Raw genomic sequence first — 21,718 nt, 5'->3', positions numbered from 1 at the left:
GTTGGAAGTTAGTCAGGTGAGTTAATGGGAGTGAAAAGGTTAAAGTAGTTAGATCCTTGCTAGTAAACAACTATGGTGATTGGTCTGTGGAATCCATGGTTCCAAAAAAAATGTCAATCAGTCAATCAACAATAGGATTGATGAGCTAACTAGAGGACTCTATGTAATTAAATTGGTGAATTGGACGTATCAGGTAAAGAAGTTGAGATTTCTGGTCAGAGAGAAAGCTTGAAGTGGTACGGCTCTTCTAAGATCACATCCACAGTGTCACATAGATGTCACCGTGAGCTGGACTGGAGGTTACAGAAGCAGGTGAGGTCAAAGAAATGAGAGGCCAGGGTTCTCAGCAGATCATGCGAGTAAGATGGAAAAATTTTCAGTTCTTTCATCTCTTGCCTGTTCAAATAAGAGCAAAAGGAAACAAAAACAAAACAAACTCTGCAAGATGTCCTGAATTGATGAGCAACTAACTTCTAAAGCAGTGTTTATTCACCTTGGTACAAGAATTAGGTACAATGATTAGCTAAGTAACAGTGGCATTTCACTTTTATTTTCTGCATATTTATATACACAAAGACAATATGAAGCCCGTGTGGTTCTCTGAATCAGTATTCAGTTTTTCCCAATACTACTTGTCAAAAGCTAATAAAAATGCCCATGATGTTTTACAAGTCAAGTCTTTAATATTTTGTTGTGTCATTAGTTAATTGTATCCTACCTTTTTCCTAAAAGGATTTTTAGTCATCTGTGTTCTATATGTAAAACTATATGGTCTTGGGACAGATGGTAAGAGATATTGAATGAAAGATATAGTCACAGAACAATAGAGCTTAACTCAATGTGGACTGAGCCAACTGTGTATGCATTCAGTTAGTGGTGTATGCATTTACTCACACTTGCATAAATTCTGTATTTGTTGCTTATTTATCTTTACTTGATTCACCAGCTTCAAGAGCAAAGTAATTTATTGTAGCTATACAATCAGAACAACATTTATTTGTTCTAGATGTATTTATAAAACTGTAATCTCTCCATTTGTGCATTTGCTTTGTCATAGCCATACTCTATCTCAGCTGTCTAACTAGCTAACCATACTCAATGGTTCCTCATGAAGTGATAACAACATTTAGCAGACGATAGCAGAGCAAGCTATGGGGAGAGTTTAGGGTGATACACTTTTATTGAGAGAAATTAGGAAGACTTTTACTCAGCCCTGCAGTAAGGGATACATGTTTCACACTAGACATATAGGAAGTGAGTTTTTAACTTCCATTTCCTCATTTATGAAATGCAATAACAATTTGTTACAATTGAATGAACTAGAGAAGAAAGAAAAATACTGAAATACAGGATAATATTGTTATTTAGGTCTACCAGAGTCATTTAGTAAAATCTTTTGAATAAATAAGTCAATCATTTGAGAAGTTTAATATCCATTTAATATTTAGTTCTTTGGGGATATTAATATCCAGGGAATGGCTATGTTTACTGTATCAAAATAAAAGGGTTTCAGTGTTGCTGGCTTTTTAATCTGAAAGACTAAAATGCATTGGATCAACATGTTTAGCCAGTGGAAATGGAACAGGGAATTTGATAACTGTGTTACTCACGGTGACTTGGCATTTCAGGTTGGAATTGTGCAGTATGGAGAAGATGTAACCCATGAATTCAACCTCAACAAGTATTCATCAACGGAAGATGTACTTGTTGCAGCAAATAAAATAGTCCAGAGAGGTGGCCGCCAGACAATGACAGCCCTTGGAATAGACACAGCAAGGTATATGGGTAAAAAATAAACCAAAAGAAATGACGGGACAAAATAACAGCTTACTGTTTAGCTCTTTGGGGTCGTCAGTTGAATTTACTTTAGCAAAACGTAAAGGTTTTTTTTTTTAATTAGACATAAGATTAGCTAGTTATAATTTGCTGTGCTCACCCTGGTTTCTTATCTTTTCCTGTTATTTAATTGGTGGAGAATAAAAAAGAAAATCCTTTTCTATGTTGCATCATGTTTGTAGGCATTAACACTTGGTCATAGTTAATGTTTATCCATTTATTCATTATTTTCAGTTTCTAGGATTCCAACCAAAAACAGCTGAATCAGTTAACTCGTTTCTGCATTGTCTTATGTTCATGCGTCTTCAGTACTTGCTCTGGAATTATTGAAGTACTCAGATAAGAGTTTTAAGAGACAAATTAAATATCATCTTATATGACATCATTTTTCATGCAAAGATTCAAAGAAATGGAAAAGGGTTTATTGTTTATAAGACTTTCTCCTTTTTATCCCTTTACTTTCTCTAAATTTCCTCCAGTTTATGTCCCTTCCTTTTTCCATTCTGCAGTATTTAATGGCAAATGTATAAAGCACCCAGTGGTTGAATTTCCTTTTATAAGAATCTACCAAGCTCACTCTTTGTACAAATGTAGAATTTTTTATTTCCTATATTTTCTGTGATTTTTTTTCAGTCCTTATCTCTTGCTGTTTCTCCCCTCAGTTACCCTGAAAGCTCACAAGTTTCTGAACAAAAATGAAATAATTTCCAAAGCACAGAGAGGCTTTGTAGATGTATGACTAATGGTAGCTTCCCTCCTGTCAAGTGTGTTCAACCTCTGGACTTTCACTTGACTTTGAAGAACTAATAACCTGGGCTGTTGCTTCACCTGCCTGAGAAAATTCATGTTTTAAGAATGTGAAAATAGTTGATATGGTTGCTCCCAAAGAATGGGTTGAATATTCTCAAAATTGACATCTCATGTTCAGGTTTTTGGCTTACAAACGTTGGAAATGCATGTGGTTTGGGCTATAAGGGTCCCCGGACAAACATGACCACAAACACAGGGGGTCATTTCACATTGACCTGTTCCTAGGTCACCAATTTGCATGCACAAAGAGTGTATATGTTTACATAGATTGAATGTGCATCCTCAATAATTAACGAAATGTGACCACACATGCAAATCAAATCAAAGTGTTCCGTGAAGGCCTGGAGTCTGTACGTGCATTTTCCCCAGGCAGCTGCTGAAGAATGAATATTCATCTCTGAAAACACCAACTGAAGGAATGTTCTGACCGGACTGGCTCTTGCATAAACACCGCTCTAGCTGCCGTGTCCCTGTATAGGTTTTGCCTCCATGTTTCACAGAGAATCTAGCTAAGGGACACAGTATCTTTTGCATTTTGAATTTACACAGAAAGTTCATAATGCTATCACAGAACAAACCATTTTTCTCACACATTCGTTTTCCATGTTAAGCATATTTTAAGTTGTTTTTATTCCTTCAGGCATGCCAAGTTACAAACAATGTTACAAATATTTCAACATTATTTACCTCCATTTTCAGCTCAAAATTCCTGTATTTTCTCTTCTCCCTAGACCAAATCTTAATTCTTACTGTTAATCATAAGGCCAAGATTCATTCTCCCAAAGGCAGTTTTTTTGGGGGGAAGGAAACCTTCCCAGGCTGTTTTCTTTTTCAGTAGCATGCAGGGTGGTCAATACTTAATTCCCAGGAAGGATACTGGAAACTGGTATTTGGGGTCAAGAACAGTTTGCTAAGAAGTATATTTGAAGCAGAAAGGATATACTTGGGAGTTCTGCCAGTGGCTACTTTTCCATTATATAAAGCCAGCCTGGTTTCAGAGCAAACAGATTTTCTTTAAGAAAGGCCTTTTAATCATCTCCTTCAGCTGGTGTTCATTTAGTCATTGGTTCCATTATGACCTTGATCTTTAAGAGAATTTAGGAAGCTTTGGTGGGTGATCCTCTAAGGAATTATAAATGCAAAGCACTGAATTTCATGCAGCATCATTTCCAAACATTTTTAAAAGACCAGCCTTTACCATCTGTTTTTGACCTGTGTGCAAAGCACCAGAGGATGGCTCAAGTCCTTGAGAGCCTGCATCCATGTGGGAGACCCAGAAGAAGCTCCCAGCTCCTAGCAGAGGATCAGCTCAGCTCTCACCATTTGGGGATTGAACCAGTGAATAAAAGACCTTCTGGGTCTCCTATGGAGAGATGTAGGGTCCCAAGGCCTTAGGTCATCCTCCATTGCTTTCCCACACCATTAGCAGGCAGATGGATCAAAAGTGGAGCAGCTGAGACATAAACTGGTGCTTATAAGAATAGCCAGCTGAGTACCACACTGGCCCCATGAAACTGTTACACATAAGGAACCCCAAGCCTAAGGACTTGAACAGTGGGTATGGGTGTTGGTCTTAGCAGGAAGCACCAGCCACACAGAGTTGCCAGAGTTCTAGTTTGACTTCTCATTTTGCCTGACCTTGGAATGGTGCTTTGCCAGCCAATCTTTTGTCTTTTCTCTGTGATGACTTCAGGAAGGAGGCATTCACTGAAGCCCGGGGTGCCCGAAGGGGAGTTAAGAAAGTCATGGTCATTGTCACTGATGGAGAATCCCATGACAACCATCGACTGAATAAGGTCATCCAGGACTGTGAAGATGAAAACATCCAGAGATTTTCTATAGCTGTAAGTACACCACTCTTGGTTGAAGAGGAGGGATAGGTGCACATTGTGGTAATTTTGTGAAGGCAACCGAGGCAAGGTTGAGAGGTGATGCTTCTCCACTGAAAAAAGGAAAGCTTTGTGACAGCAGAATTGAGTCTCTGACCTTCTGTGTCATTCATGCCCAGCCAGACACTCGAAACTAATCTCAAAAAGTAAAGCTGGAGGAAAGTAAGGAAAGATGAAATGAGCTAGAGGGATGGATATCAAGCTATACCATTTGTGATACCTCCTAACCTTACCAAAGTGCCTAGGCTTCAGTCCTGGTCCTGCTTCTAATCAAGGTAACTGCTATTATACAGTCTTGGTGGCAGCACTGATGATTTTAAATACTTAGGCCCCTGCCACCCATGTGTGACACAGGGATAGAATTCTGGGCTCCTGGCTTGAAGCATTTGGAAAATAAAACAATGGATAGAAGATGTAGCAAGTCTCTCTCTCTTTCTCTCTCTCTCTCTCTCTCTCTCTCTCTCTCTCTCTCTAATCTCAGTTTATATTTTTGTTCTGCTTTTTAAATAAATTGATAAAATGTTTAAATTATGTATTTATATAACAAAATATTTTAAAAGAATAAGGAATTAGAAATAACAAGAAAGAGGAAGGGAGGGAGAACAAGAGAGGGACAGAAATAGAAAAGAAAAGGATGATGGAGAGAAGAGGAAGGAATGATGGAGGGATAGGGAATGGAAGAAAGGTAAAAGAAGACATGGTAGATAATAAAAGCACTGTCTGCTAATTGATCATTCTTGGTGAAATTTTGGAGGATGGAAGCCTAGACATGACTTTTATTGTCATCTATGAAAACACAATAATGATAGTCCCATACCAAACATTTTTGGTCAGTCTACCCTGTACTTAGGATGTCCTAAGTTATTTCATTTACCAGAATCAAAATAGAAGGGCAGGATTGGGGCAGGGGGTGGGGAAGGCAGCAAACACTACACTGTAGATGGAGAAGAATGTTTGTTTAAATTCTCTCATTGTCTCGCATAAAAATTACAGAGATAATGATTGTAAAAACATCTAGTGTAATGGCAAGTTAGTCATTCAAGAAATGTTCTTTTTCTTAAGCACCCTTAACTCAAGTTCACAATCATGATTTAATACAAAAATTCTGTGCATTATACTAAAATAATGATGTTTTCAAGCTACAAGGGATCTTTTTTTAAAGATTTATTTATTTTAGTACAAAATCAGATATACAGAGAGGAGGAGAGAGAGGAAGATCTTCCATCCGATGATTCACTCCCCAAGTGAGCGCACTCGGGTGCAGGGTTTCAAAGCTTTGGGCCATCCTTGACTGCTTTGCCAGTGCACAAGCAGGGTGTTGGATGGGAAGTGGAACTGCTGGAATTAGAACTGGCGCGCATATGGGATCCCCGGGCGTTCAAGGCGAGGACTTGAGCCGCTAGGCCACGCCGCCGGGCCCTACAAGGGATCTTAAAAATAAGTTGTGTCTACCCCTTTGCTTCGAAACCTCCAGAGTTTCTCAGAGACAACAACACAACAACGCCACTACGTGTTGACTTTCTAACCCCTTCACTGTCAATTTCAGAGTATTTGTTTGCCCCAGCTTGGAGGGAATAGAGCCTTCACTCCTCTCACAAACTGATTGTTTCTGTAACTAGCTTAATTTTATCATTTACATTTTGCCTGTCTGCCACAAGGAAACTTGAACCCTCACTGTGCATATAAGGCACATATTAACAGGATTCCAAATGTCGTCACTCGATATAAGTGAGTGAAGTAGGAGTAATTCAAAAGTTGAAGTGCTTTTATAAATCTCTTTCCTACAAAACAATGCTTTTCCGATGTTTTGCAATGTTTTGGTCCTTGGGTATAGGATCAAAATACATTTCTATTTTCATTCTTATTCCATGATGTGAAATATTTCAAAACTAGATAAAAGGGATGTCTTCCCTCTTTTATGTTGCTGTCTATATAGATTCCCATATTGTATTTATATATTTTTTCCTTTTTAAAAATGTTTTAATAGACACATATGTTGTGCATATTTATGGGATACCATGTGATGTTTTGATACATGTATGCAGTGTGTGATATCCAGTTAGGGTAAATCTATCTGCTTCCTGAAATTTTTTATATCTATTCATGGTGAAATATTCAAAACATTATATTCTAGTTTTCAAATTGTTGTTCTTCAAGTATGTCCCTTGGGTGCTTTTAAGAATTTATCTGTTTTTTAGATAGAGAAGTTTACCCATCTATCTGCATAGCATATATCACTAGTATGTATGTGATAGCGTTCACATCACAATTGAGAACCTCAGTCGCAACAGGCCAAAATCATTTGATTTTATGTGCACTTTCAGCTGCATCGGGTTATAAGCAAAAGCAAGTGAATTTGTCAACCCAATTGTGACTGCAGAATATTCTAAGTAGAAACCAGGGACAAGAGATCAAGAGTTTTCAGTCCCAGATATTGTGTTATCTAAAGAACAAACTAGAAATATTCTTGGGGACTCAGAGGGCTTCGAGGGATTAAGAACCCTGTGGAAATACAAGTTCCCCTAGTTGGACACCCTAACAGGGTTGAGGTTCCCACCATGGGGCGCGTGTGCTGGAATGGGGGCTGCATTCTATCTAGGAAACAGTTGTAGTCACCCGAGGCACTAGTGTGGGCTGGGATTGGATGCACCAGGCCGGTTCAGATCCCAACACCGTCTGGTGTCATGGAGAACCAGGGTAGACGTGGGACTGACTAGGCTGGGTCTCAACCCCCTACTGAGCCATGTGTGAGCTGTATGTGGGTATGGACGAGCCATGGCTGGGCCGAAACATCCAACAACAAGAACCAGAATGGGGTGAAAGCCAGCCAGGAAAAGCCACTGTTCCTGCTCGGACATGAGGTGAACTGAGTAGGGTTGGCTCAAGGACCCCCTGGTATGCGCAAAATCTGGCATTGGGAGGGGTTCTGATGGAGGAGCCTGGGCAACTCCTCTGGCAGGACACAGTCCCTGCAGGTTAGCGCAAGAAGCATGATAGGAAACAGCCCAGAATAGGCCATGGAAAGTTTCCCACTGGCACACATTCAGCATGGGTCAGGGGCAGACCAGGCTGAATCAGTTCATGTCATCCACTGTCAAATCCGAACACCAGAACAGAGTGTGGGTTGAGCCGGGTTTGGTTGTGACAAAACCAGTACACATTATGGAATGCCAGGGTGAGGTTGCCTGTACTGGATTTGACTGCAGCACCCAACCAGCACACCAGAGATCCAGAAAGGGAGGGACAGAGCTGGCAGGAGGATTAAGGGGCTGGTCCCCTCGCCAGACAGCTACTCCCACTGGAGAGCGTGGGCTGGGATGGGGACAGACCAGACTAAGCAAGGCTGCAACACCTGTGCGCTGCATGTGGACTAGATCAGGGAAAAGCCAGGCTGGGCTGATTATTCCTGTGGGTGCAAGCATAAATTAGAGTGGGCGAGGGATGTTTGGGCTTGGCCGCAGCATCAGCTGCAGAAGCTGGCACTGGGGACTAATTCTGTCAAGTCAAATCACAGAACCACCTAAAGAGTGCATAAACCGGGACTGAGAGAGACCTGGGAGGGAAAAAGTGGGTTCCCCCTTCTTGGGTCACTAGTCCTGTGGGAGGGCATGAAAACTAGGATGGGGGCTGAGGTGGCTAGACAGAGAGGCACTCAACAACATCCGTGAGGGCTGGATGGTTGAGTTGGTTAGATGGAACTAAGCTTTAATACCCATTGACAAGTACAAGAGCCAAATGGGATGGGGGACAGACTGGTCTACTGCTACACATACTGGCAAACCACGGTAGGGGGTGGGCCTGATGGGGGTTATTGTGGGTCGCCCCAACTAGGCTGCAGCTCCCACTGGTTGATATAAGGGCCGAGTATGTGCTGGGCAGAACCAGACTGGACTGCAACACCCATTGGTTCCAGTGCAACTCGGGACTGAAAACAGAACCAACCCAGCAATTGCAACCACCAGCTGATTGGGGTGATGGACTATGCCGGGCCCTGTGCTTGCTAGAACATACAAGAATCTGGTCTGGGAATACCTCAAGGTTTCTTTGGAGATCTCCCCAATTGAACTGCTGGACTCAGAACTCTAACCAAGAAAAGACAGAAGACAGAACAGGTCAATCATTCATCTCAGCTATATGTTGGCAGCGAAATATGGGGCAAACGGAGACTTTATGATGGACCATATCAATCAGTGGACGACCTCATCAAGCGCAACTGGCAGTGATTCATAACTGGAGAACTATTAAAACCACTTGAGCACATATCTCAGAGCATGCCCCACATCCGGGACTTGGGGTGGGCGGGAAACCGGGTGGGGCTTCTCCCTCAATATCCCCCTTTACCTCAGATACATGATGGAAACAATATGGACATAATAGTATTACCCACTTCCCTATACCCCCTGAACTTTTTTTTAACCGCAATTAACTATGTAAAGATTGTCAAGAACAATACAATAAAATAAAATTAAAAAAAAAAAGAATCTGTCTGAATATAAAGGAAATGCACCAGTATAAAAATTGTTGACAAAAAGGAGCCAGAAATGCCACCAGGGAAGAATATTGCAGATAAAAAGTTTCTCCTGAAGTTTGGAGAGCCTCTCCTGCTTTCCGTGTTTCCTTTGGGTCCTAGTTGTTCCAGATGTGGCAAGACACTCGATTGTTTTCAGCTAAGAGGGGATTTGTTCAGTGTAGTGAAGGCAGCGGCCGTTGGGTTTCCCTTCCCCCTCTGGACAGCTCTCTACTATCTTTTCCATTCCTGAAGGCTTAGCTAAAGTGGGGTTTAGGTAAAGTAGGAAAAAAGTGTCAGTCTTCTTTTGTCAAAGGTCAATAGCTTCCAATGTCTGGCACTTGCTTTTCAACAAAGTAGACAAGAATTAAGCTTCTGTTTTGTGGTGGGATTTACAAGTTGTTGGTTCAGACTTCTATACGGTACTTCTGGACATTCTAGTGGAGAATAAGCACAAAAATAGTTTTTTAAAAAGCTTCTGAAATGCTGTGCCAGCTCCTTGACAGCCAGCTCTAGGGTGAAGCTGCCTTAAGTCCTCTGGCATTAATATGGCATTTCCTCTAGTCTGCACAATGGTGTTCCCCAGGAGGAGGGATGAAGGCCTTCTCTAAGGAAAATGTCCAGAATAAATATGCTCCCACCTTTTGTCAAGTAAGGACAGTGCAACATTTGCATTGCCTGCCTCTGAAGATGGTGCACGACTGATTTTCTGACATTTGCGTTTAGTGTACATTGTAGTCATTCAGCCATGACAGTAAACCTTTGTCTGTGTTCTGTTATAGATCAGCAGCAGCAGCACCAGCAGTAATGTTAGTTCTGTTCTAATTCTATAAGTGAAAATCTGTATCCTTCGTAATAAAAAAAACAAGTAATACTTTTTTAAAACTACAGCATCTAAACCTAACTTTAAATATATACACAGTCATAATGCAGAGGGGAAATATTTATATAGCTTTGAGGAGACAGAGACTCTGAGGAGATGGGGGTGGGTGCAGGCTAGGGGTGTTTAGTCTCCCAGTCCACAATACAGAGCCATGAGGGAAGGACGTTTAAGGTCTGTTTTGCAACAGTACCTTGAAGGCACCCTATACACCTCACTCTTTTCAATGATGTGAAGCCAGAAAGTGCTCATATCTTCATGGTCACTGCAGGGCACATTCTCCTCTTCATGGAGGCAAATCTCAATCATCATCAGTAGCTCAGTAGTTTTTGACTTCCAGGAGTATAGCATGAATCAGTGATGATCCTTTGTCCAAGCTCCATTGTCACCATTTGTCAGAGTATGGCCCACTTGATTTGTGTCTGTGTTTGTAACCCTGTATTGTTTTAATAGGGCTATAAGTATCTCACCCAAAACAAGAGTGAGCGCTAGTCTGTGGTCAGCCATTGCCGACCACATTCAACACCTGTCTTTCTTTCTCCTTCTGGCTAACTGCCAGATGAGATTATCTGCTTATCATCCTGTGCTGTCTTTCTTAGAATATAATGTTTTGACAAATTTACACACATGAAATTTTTAGCAAGTGCTTTATTGTTGTTAACTTTATATGAAAGGTATTTAGTTTGTATAGAGCAGCTCGGAACTCTTTAAATGTAACTATATTGTTGAGATTTATCCATATTATTGTACAGTCAAATAGTTCATTCATTTTTTTCTTTTTAAAAAAATTTATGTATTTTTTTATTGTTTCCTTCATATATCTGATGTAAAAGGGGATTTTAAGGGAGAAACCAGTTTCCCACCCACCCCAAGTCCCAGATGTGGGGCATGCTCCAAGGGTCCTGCTCAAGTGGTCTTGATAGTTCAACCGTTATGAATTGCTTCCAATCTCGCCGCTCCAAGCATGATGAGGTCGTTGAAGAATCCACTGATTGATGTAGTCCATCTTGGAGTCTCCATTTGCCCAGTTTTTCACTGCCAACATATAGCTGAGATGGTTGATTGACTACTTCTGTCCTCTGTCTTTTCATGGTTAGGGTTCAGAGTCCGGCAGTTCGATTGGGGAGATCCCCAAAGAGACTATGTCTGAGTTGTTCCCAGACCAGATTCTTGTATGTACTAGCAAGCACAGGGCCCAGCACAGTTCATCACCCCAATCAGCTGGTGGTTGTAATTGCTGGGTTGGTTCTGTTTCCAGCCCTGTCTTCCATTCATTTTTTTAATTGAGGTCACATTTACATGCAATGAAATGCAAAATTTCAACAGGAAAAGTGTGTGCAAAGTGAACAGCAATGATGACTTTTAAGAATTGTAGATGTTCATACAATTAACTTTCCATCAAGATACGGAACAGTGCTACTAGTCTTAGGAAGCTTCTTCACGTGTTAAACACACATTCCTCTTTTCCACCCACTGATGTGACTTACAGCACCAGGGCTTCCTTGAGTTGTCCATTCCTGAATTTCCGGTGAGTGGAATCATTCAGTTTGTGCTCTTCCACAGCGAGCCGTTCACTCACTGAATGATTATCCATATTTTTAACTTGGTGTCCATTCCTTCATAATTGTCATCATCCATTAGATATGAATATAACAATTTGTCCTCTGTTTATGAGTACTTGGATTGTTTCCAGCTTTCATATTTATTGAAATAAAGTTTCCATGAACATTAAAAAAATTAAAAACCAAAGTAATAACCTTAAAGTAATAACCTTAAAGTAATACTGAAATTAAAAATTAAACTTTTTATTAAGGAAGTTTTGTTTTCTTTGCTAAAAAAAAAAAACTCCCAAAGATACCTTTAGGCAAATATAAGAACATACTGAATCTTTTCATAAAGAGAAATAAATTGTGGTGCAAATTATTTTTCTTTTCTCCTTAATGCCTACAGAACTGTGTAGTTTTAAAAAAAGAATTAGGTCACATTTATATATGTGTGGAGGCTCTGTTTCATTTCTCTGTCTCTCTGCTTTTCAAATTAACCAATTCAAAAATTGTTATAAAGTGTGTGTGTGTGTCTGTGTGTGTTTGAACTGTCTCTATATCCATGACTTTTAGGAAGAACTTCCCATCTAAGATCAAAACACGGACTTTCCCAGCAGCTGGTCATGTCACAGCTGGAAGAGCATCAGAGGCATTTTGAACTGTAATGTTATTTTGAGCTGGCACATTTCAGTGATGCAGCTGCTTCAAACAGGGCCACAGGAATGCAGGCGGAAAGTTTCAAATACAAGAGTTCCCTCCGTATCATCCTGCGTGAAATGTAATGCTTGCATAATGGTCCATACTAGACTTCCATATCTTCTGAAAATTCCTGGCTCCCCAAATATGGAAACACATCCAAACTGCATTGTGCATTCCCTCATTTGCTGACAGCACTTATTTGTTTGAGAGCCTTATCTAAATTCCAGGATTTTATAACATATCCGTGGCATTTTTGTTTCTTTCTTAGATTCTTGGCAGTTATAATCGAGGAAATTTAAGTACTGAAAAATTTGTGGAAGAAATAAAATCCATTGCAAGTGAACCGACTGAAAATCATTTCTTCAACGTCTCCGATGAATTGGCCCTTGTCACTATCGTAAAAGCTCTGGGAGAAAGAATATTTGCCCTGGAAGGTAAATGGCTGCTTCTCTCATCCTGCCTGTCCTCGCTGTAAATTCAGACTCAAGACAACGGGTGATTAGTGCTTATTCCTGGCACATCGCAGATACAATTCCACTGTGTACATTAGGCAGCGTGAACTACTCCCTTGTATGTAAGTGGGTCACTGAAACGGCTGTCTCACACAGCACCGTGTCTGCTGGCAGCCCTTGCTGTACGTGTACTCCAGCACACGGGTCCGAGAGCTCTGAGAACAGATGGAGACGATGGTCCAACGGGCATTTGAGATCAAAAAGGTCCTTTTCTCTGACACAGCTTCAGTCTGCAGACACTAGCTCATTTGTTTTTCTTTGTTTCTTTATTACATTTGGCATTGCTATGAGAGTGTTCCTATGCAATAACTTTCTTATTCATTTACTTCCCCACCTCCCCCCTGCCCAACTTTTTTTTTTAACTTCTTTCCCATTTGAGAAGACTTCATGGAATTCTGCTTAAATCCTTTGGGAGTGAAACTTCCATTCAATGTATGTGTCTAAATCATGTCACTTCTTGGTAGATTTTTCAAAAATGACTGTTGAGGATAATGAATCCTCCTGTGCCTTAGATTATGGATGTTAAATAACAAATTAAAAATTTTGAAACTGGATCCTTCCTGGCTAAAGATCTTCAAAACTCTTATGCCAGGGCAGCTGGCAAAGCCTCATTCTTCATGTTCTTCGGTGAGTTGGAGTCTCAGAGAACACTCCCCTTTGCTCCAACTTGGAACTCATAGAAGAAATATTTTGCCCTTTAAGCAGCATTTAAGTCATACTGATTCTGCCCTTGAGAAAACAAGCTAAAAGATTGTCACTTCTACTTTTTGAAAATATAAAACTAGCAGCGCCTTCTCCATCTTCCTGCTGTCACCTGACTGCTAAGCAGCTGAAATGGAAAAGAGGTATGACTGAAGAAAGACTGGACACCCACAGGCCAGATGACTGCACAGTGAAATGCACAGAAATGAAAGAAAAGTAATCTCTTTCAAAATTTTACTCAGTACCTCCTTCATACTGAACCTTGTGCTAAGACTTAGATTTGAAAGTCTAGAAACTAAACGAAACTCTAGCCTGAGCCTGGCCTGTTGGCTCAGTGGGCCAGGATCCAGTGGGTACTGGTGTGTGTCCTGCTGCTCTGCTGCCCATCAGTCTCCCTGCTTGTGGACTGAGAAAGCAGTGTAGGGTGAGCCAAGGCCTCGGGACCCTGCACCCACATGGGAGACCTTGAAGAAACTTCTGGCTCCTGGCTTCGGGTCAGTACATCTCCAGCCATTGCAGCCACTTGGGGAGTGAGCAAGTGGATGAAAGAATCTTTCTCTCTGTTTCTCCTTCTCTCTGCAAATCTTTCCAATTTAAATAAATACACCGTTTAAAATATGCAGGCTTAAAATGCATCTTAGTCTTTTAAATTACAGGTAATTGATGCAAGAGTTTAAAATGACCTCTTTGAATTCTTGATTGATGCTCCATTTTATTTAGTTCTATAAACTATCAATGTATTTGTTCAGATTTTTAGGCTGGTAGAGAACTAGCAAGTAAGTTTAATTGCACAAATGTGATTATTCACATGCCTCAATGAAAAAACTGGCCGACTTTCTTAAAATTATGTATTATTTTTAACTTTATCCTCAAGGCCAAATAAATCAGTAACTCCCCACTGGAAGCAAGTAAATCAACATTCTCACAGTTCCCTCAGGAAATTGTGGCTTTGGGTTCATGATTATTTTGAGAATAGTTTGAGAATTGCGCACTTCCATAGAATGCTCTGGATTATCTCTGTATTTCAATACAGAGTTTCGAAATGGGTTAAGAAACTTTAAGAAATACATGATTAAATAGTATGAGAACAGATCCACCCCCTGTCAAGACACCCACTCCTCATCTGTGTGTCATGCCCAAAGGCAACAATCAGAACACATGGACTCCTAACCCGTCTCAAACATTCTGAGAGATCTAGGGCCCAAAGTATGAGTGGGACTGCATAGTTCAGAAACACAACATGAATGGAATTTTTTCAGCCCTGTAACACATCAAATAGGGTTAACCCAAGGTTTCAGCAGGGTTTCTAAAACAAGGGTATACAACAGAGGTTTCCTACTACTGTGGGCTCTACCTTCATCCCTGTGGACCCTTGGGACTCAGAGACTCAGAGCATGCAGCAGGATAAGAATGGAGATTTCTCATTTCTCACAGGATTGGGAAACTAATGAGCAGAAATCCAAGACAGGACCCTTCCTCTAAACTTCTCATCAACTCAGCCCTCCTTAGGACTTTTGGCCTTAGAAATATATGGCTGATTGTGCCCTATGATGGTAGAAGTTCAGGTTAGCGAGACCCCAGACTCTACCAGGTCACTGTGTGTGTCCCACAGTTCAACAGTGCACTTGAAACCATTGTGAGCTGATTACTGTGGTATTTTTCCTATTGCAGCTACAGCTGACCAGTCAGCAGCCTCATTTGAAATGGAAATGTCTCAGACTGGCTTCAGTGCTCATTATTCACAGGTATGTGATTTTTAAAAAAAGAAAATGATATTTTCTTGCAAAATTTTCCCACTTATAAAACAGCCATACGCTAGGCTCATAGTTTGGGCAGTTATGATGACATTTTTGTAATATGAACAGGAGGATGGCATGCCACAAACTTCTTACTAGGAAAACAGACCATCTCAAACATCTTACTACATTAAATTAATAATTATCAATCACACCAATTCAACCTTGCCTTATGTAATTATGTATTTGGCTGAATAATATACTGAGTATATTTACAAAAAATATAGGATACATCTTTCCTCAGTGTCAGAGCATTCAAGGATCTTGCTAGAATTCTGTGTTTAAAGACAGAAAAAGTAAGATGCAAAAACATTATCATTTGCAGTTGACGGATTAAATAGCATCATAGACCATGTACCTGGTGTTTCCATGTACAATTGCACAGTATAACCTTGGGGAAGATAAATACTGTGCATCCATTTCTTTTTCTGTAAAATAAGGATAGTAATTATAATATCTAGGGTCCAGTGTGATGGCCTAGTGGCTAAATACTTGCCTTGCATGTGACGAGATCCCATATTGGCACCGGTTCATGCCTTAGCTGCCCCAGTTCCCTTCCAGCTCCCTGGGAAAGTAGAGGACATCCCATAGCTTTGGGATCCTGCACCCACATGGGAGACCCAGAAGAAGCCTCTGACTCCTGGCTGCAGATCGGCTGGGTTCTAGCCGTTGTGGCCACTTGGGGAGTGGGGCAGCAGACGGAGGGTCTTTCTCTCTCTCTCCTTCTCTCTGTAAATCTGCCTTTCCAATAAAAATATATAAATCTTTAACAAAATAATAATATCTAGTATTTAGGGCTAATATGGGAATTGTGTGAGTCAATAAATGTTACACACTTTGAACAATACCTGTCATGTTGTTGTTGCTGTATAAATGTTCACTCTTGCTATCTTTCATTCAATATCATGGCTTCCTCTGTAAGGACTGGATCATGCTTGGAGCAGTAGGAGCCTATGATTGGAATGGAACAGTCGTCATGCAGAAAGCTAATCAAATGATAATCCCTCAAAATACAACCTTCAATGTCAAGTCTACTGAAAAGAACGAACCTCTTGCTTCTTATTTAGGTAAGATATGGATGTAATTGGAAGGAGGCTATTTTTAATTTTTTTAATCTTTAGTATTATTTAATTGTGTTTTTATGTTCAATAAATGAATATGTATTTAAAGAATAGTTAATGGTAAATACACTTAATAGAACATTACACATTAATAAAAATAAAACCTGTTGTTCCTTTTTTAACAAGGATTTGGAGTGGTTGTGACACTGGCTGTGCAGGTGGAGATGGTTTACCCCCATGGAACAAAAATCATTTGTAACAGTTATGTACTTTATAGAAGCACAGAGCAGCCTTAGTATAGCATTAAGTGAAGGTCATTCTTTTGTGGTGGGGCTACCTATTTTAAGCAATGAGATTGAAATGTGTGCTTTCTGAAGTCCCCCTGTGTCTGATATCCATTTTAACTAAAGGATCTGTGAACCTGGGGTGGGGAGAGAACATCAGAGCAGAAATACAAGCCTTTAGTCTACTCCTAAGGATTAGACTCCCAATTTAATACTGTTAAGTATCTTCTATCATTAATTCTTTTATGGGTGGTGAATTTTGTCATATGGCTTCTTTTATATCTCCATTCACAATTAGGTAAGTTGTTGGGCTTTGATCCAACAATGTAATATCATCTGGTTTCCTAAAGCCTTGCCAGAAATAAGGAGGTGTGTTTCTGGTGCTACAATTCTCTGCCAGGTTGGGGTGTGCCTAGGGGATGGCAGCAGGCTCTCCTATTACCAGAGATGATCTCAATAAGAAGGTTCAGAGGCTTAGAATGGAAACTCACAGTGTGTTATCCTGCCTCTTAATTACTCAACAAATATGATTTAATTCCTCTTTTTCCTCACACATTGTTCCTAGTGCTGTGTAAGCAGTAGTTAAGAAAAAAAAGCAGAAATTTTGAAGTATATTTGAAATATTTGGCTTGCTAGCATATCATAGCTGAGATCTTGCTTCCCTGGAAGCTTCTCTCTCTCTCTAAAGTTATTGTTTGGCAAAGCACATGTATCATACCTCACACACTTCCTTATTCAAGGACATCTGTCAGAGCTGTAAAAGCAGCAGGATTTAAGAAAAACGAGTTGTACGGTTTCAGATGACTGAAGGAGATCGATTCCTGTGTTGATGGAGCTTACTTTATCAGATGAGAGGCAATAATGAAGCAGTTGCTATCAGCTTGACATATACTATGATATAAGCATGCCCACGAAGAGAGCAAGAGGTTAGATTAGATTGCCTTCTAGGAGTTCTTCATACTTTACAGTTCTATGACACCATTTCATGGGAGATACCTTGGCATTAAGAACCAGTTTAGGACCCAGTGTGGTGGCCTAACACCCAAAGTTCTCGCCTTGCACGCACCGGGATCCCATAAGGACAAACGTTCTAATCCTGGCAGCCCCACTTCCCATCCAGCTCCCTGCTTGTGGCCTGGGAAAGCAGTTGAGAATGGCCCAAAGCCTTGGGACCCTGCACCCGTATGGGAGACCCAGAAGAAGCTTCTGTCTCCTGGCTTTGGATCAGTACAGCTCTGGCCATTGCAGTCACATGGGGAGTGAATCAGTGGATGGAAGATCTTCCTCTCTGTCTCTCCTCTCTATTTTTTTATAAAAATATATTTTTGCAATAAAAAATAAATCTTTAGAAAAAAAAGAATCAGCTTAACCTGAGGATTCTTTGTATCCTACAAATAGTAGTTACAGGGTATTTATGCTGATATAAGGGATCATTCAAAAACTAATGAAAATTGTTCATTCTATTTGCATTTAAATTAGTATAGCTCCTCATGAAAGGCTTCTAAAAATGTGTTTACAGAGCCATGAAAATGTTCAAAATATATTTATCCATCTATTTTATTTCCTGAAGAAAAAAATCATGTCGATGGGAATTCCAAAACAACAATGACTTAAATTACCTTGAGGAAATAGCATCATCCTAAATTGCCAGGACACAGACAGTTAGGGCCAGCATTTGGCACAGAGGTGAAGTTACTGTTTGGAACATTGCATCCCCATCAGACTCCCTGGATTCAAGTCCTAGCATCATTTGCTCAACCCAGCTGTTGCAAATATTTGGACAGCAAACTAGCAGATGAAAGATCTCTCCCTCTGTCTCTACCTTTCAGAGAAGTAAATGAATGTATTTTGAAAGCAAGGTTAGTTAAGGGAATGGTAAATATACTCAATAGAACATAATACATCAATAAAAATTAAAACCTGCTGATCCTTTTTTACCAAGAAAAACGGTAGAATTTGGAGCGATTGTGGCCCTGGCCGTGCATGCGGAGATAGCTCTGCGACGAAACAGATTGGGTTTGCAGGTTGCTTTTTCTGACTGTGTCCTTGGCTATGGCTTAAACCCACCCTGCTTCCCATACCCTCAATTTGCTTATTTCCAAAAGATAACTACATTCCATATGTAATTGTAAACTTTAAAAAGAAAAATAAGAAGAAAAGAGGGTGGGAGTGAAGGAAGCAGAGAGAGAGAGGATGGGGTTTCAAAAGATTTGTGTAATGACTTGTACATACTAACACCCCCATCTCCTTCTCTTTGTATTTCTCAATGAAGTGTTCTGAAAGAAAACAGCTTTTGTTTTATACTTCCTTCTTCTTCACTTTATGCATGTATAAACATGACATCCCCAATCTTTTTCTTCTTAAGGCACTAATATGATTAGTACTACAAAAATAGAATATATTACTTATTTGAGAAAGGGTATTTTTCATTCCATTATATATAAAAATCTTAAAAGAAGATGAGGAAATTAGAATAGGAGAATATAAAATATACTTTGCCTAATGAACTGATTTTTTTGGCACTTGTTAGAGTTAGCATGTTTTTCTACGGAAGCTTATGTTTCTTCTCAAAATACTTGAAAAAATAAAACTGTTATCTTATAGTAACATAATCAATAAATGAATGACCAATTTGATCTTTTTCTCAACATTAAATACTATACTATGGTATTTCAACAAAATATCATTTGCCTTCTGCTCCATGCATGAACAGGAGTGGGTATTAGGATACCTTTTCCTTCTGTAGAGCTAAAATCTTCATGTGGTACTATTTATTCATTAATTTCGGTCTATCCTTAAGGACACAAAGAAAGTATCTCATTCTTCACTCAAAAATAATAATATGTCTTACAGACACAATAAAACCTCTTCTTGTAAATGGCCTGAAGTGATATTAGAAAATCCTTGGCTCATCAGTTAAGCCAGAAAAACCCACAAAACCATCAAGATTGAGAGATTCAAATCATATTCACTTTAAGAACATCCAAGAAAACGTCAGGTGTAGCATGTAGGCAGAAAGCCACCACGTATCTCACAGGTAGCATCACAATAGCATCGTGTGTCATGCTGTTTGAGTGATAGCATTGGCAGGTATGCCCTGGGCTAAATGGTGGGCACTAAAACAGAAGGTTGTTCATCTATAGAGAGTGTTGGAATTTTTGCTGAGCATGCCCAAAATTGCAGAAACTAGTGTCAAATGCACGGAAACTTGTGCACACTCAATCGTGGAGAACACCCAGGTGAGCCAAGTGCCCCTTCTGCACAGGCACAGAGTTCATCATTCCGCTGACCTGTACATCGGCTCTGCTTGTCTCATGAGCGCTTCCCCAGTAAAATGGCACACGTTGCTCCTAAACTGGAGGAGATCCTACAGAAGAAAAAGGTGATCAAAGAAACTGGAAAAATCCATCCTAAAATGTATGCAAAAGAAGAGCAAACGCAAGGCCAGGGAAGAAAGGGATAGATACAACTTCAAAATTTAAAGAGCATAAACTCCCAGTGAAACATGTGAAACTGTTTAGGGTCACAACTAACCAGATACATGCAAACGAATATCACAGCAAGGTACAGTGATCAGACAACATTCAACTCCTGTTAAGGCAACCATGAAGTTAAATAATCATAATGATACACTATGCCTGGGAGAAGTTGATGAAGCTTTTCATCCCTCATATGGCTGATTGTAGAATAAATTAGTACAAATGATCTGGAAACTATTTGCTGGACACTGTAAGAACCATTAAAAATTTGATCTAATGACAAATTCCTTGAAATTTAGTCAAATAATTCAGAAAGAAAAACATTTCAGTGCACAAAATAGCTTTGTAGGTTTAATTATAATACCAAAATACATTTTCATACTTAAATTCTAGTATTTCCTTGGAGAGTGGTCTTGTGGTATAAATGCAATGCTTTTGTGCTTTATCTCAAATAACTCATCTTTAAATATTTAAAATTACAGTTTTAAGACCTAGTGACTAACACAGAAAAAGCTCACATTTTATATGAGCCCAACTTCGCAAAATTATTAATTTCTATAGCACAGACACGCACAGTGGAAAGAAATTTCCATGATTTATTGCCTAGGGATCAATTGGGGTTGTGAGAGTTTTTGTGCACTTTCATTTTATTGCATTGTTGTCATATTATTTGTGTATTTGAACAATAAGAAAATGAAGTTAGGAAAAATACCTTCTCAGAACAAAGCAGTCATGGTGAGTAATCAGAGTGAACAATAAAAACTTCTACAAAGGGGCCCGGCACGGTAACCTAGCAGCTGAAGTAGCTGAAGATTGAACAGGTCGCAATCCCATATGGGCACAGGTTCTAATTCTGGCAGCCTCGCTTCCCATCCAGCTCCCTGCTTGCAGTTTGGGAAAGCACTCAAGGACAACCCAAAGCCTTGGGACCTTTCACCGGTGTGGGAGACCGGGAAGAGGCTCCAGGCTCCTGGTTTTTGATTGACTTAGTTCCGGCCATTACGGCCACTTGGGGAATGACTCAATGGACGGAAGATCTTTCTCTCTGTCTCTCCTCCTCTGTATATTTGCCTTTCCAAAATAAGTAAATAAATAAATAAATAAATAAAGCATCTGCCCAAGCAAATTCTTTTGTGTGTTAAAAAGAAAAGCCATTTTCACAAAAAGATCATGTTAAAAATATATATATATATATATATATATATCCCCCAATCATTTAAAATGATTCTTAGCTTTTTACATGGAGAGTGTCAGTAAATTGGGCATCTCTGTTGCTAGGTTACACAGTGAACTCCGCCACTGTCCCCGGAGACGTGCTGTACATCGCCGGACAGCCTCGGTACAATCACACGGGCCAGGTGGTCATCTACAGGATGGAAGGTGATGACATCAAGATTCTCCAGACACTCAGTGGAGAACAGGTACACTTGGAAAATGTAGTTTTAAACTCATCCTTTCATTCTCTGAGTACATTTACTGACTGTCATCGCAAACTGTTTTAAAAAGCATCGTCCCTGTATTCAGTATGTTAAGAAAGTTCCCAGTTGGTTCTCTGGGCATACGTACAGCAACTGCATCTTGGACATCAAAACCCTTTCGGTTAAGTGAGGTTGAGTCTACCTGAACAGGTAAGGATATGGATGTTTAAGATAAGAGACACGAGACACGAGGGTGGAGGAGGAAAGCCTAAAGCATTAAAAAGCATAGGAGTGGGAGTAG

General features: G+C 40.0%; 1 protein-coding gene across 1 annotated transcript in view; it reads left to right on the top strand.

Annotated features, from left to right (window-relative positions):
• Positions 1–21,718, top strand: part of ITGA1 (integrin subunit alpha 1) — a 92,199-nt gene that overhangs the window by 32,398 nt on the left and 38,083 nt on the right. The window contains exons 6-11 of the mRNA XM_004583792.3: positions 1,629–1,777; positions 4,340–4,490; positions 12,434–12,599; positions 15,051–15,124; positions 16,098–16,242; positions 21,278–21,420. Of these exons, the coding sequence (XP_004583849.2) occupies positions 1,629–1,777; positions 4,340–4,490; positions 12,434–12,599; positions 15,051–15,124; positions 16,098–16,242; positions 21,278–21,420 (828 nt within the window). The remainder of the gene's footprint in view (positions 1–1,628; positions 1,778–4,339; positions 4,491–12,433; positions 12,600–15,050; positions 15,125–16,097; positions 16,243–21,277; positions 21,421–21,718) is intronic.

This window comes from Ochotona princeps, chromosome 23 (assembly GCF_030435755.1).
Source record: "Ochotona princeps isolate mOchPri1 chromosome 23, mOchPri1.hap1, whole genome shotgun sequence".
In the NCBI taxonomy this organism is placed as follows: domain Eukaryota; kingdom Metazoa; phylum Chordata; class Mammalia; order Lagomorpha; family Ochotonidae; genus Ochotona; species Ochotona princeps.
This window is presented reverse-complemented; position numbering and strand designations above follow the sequence as displayed.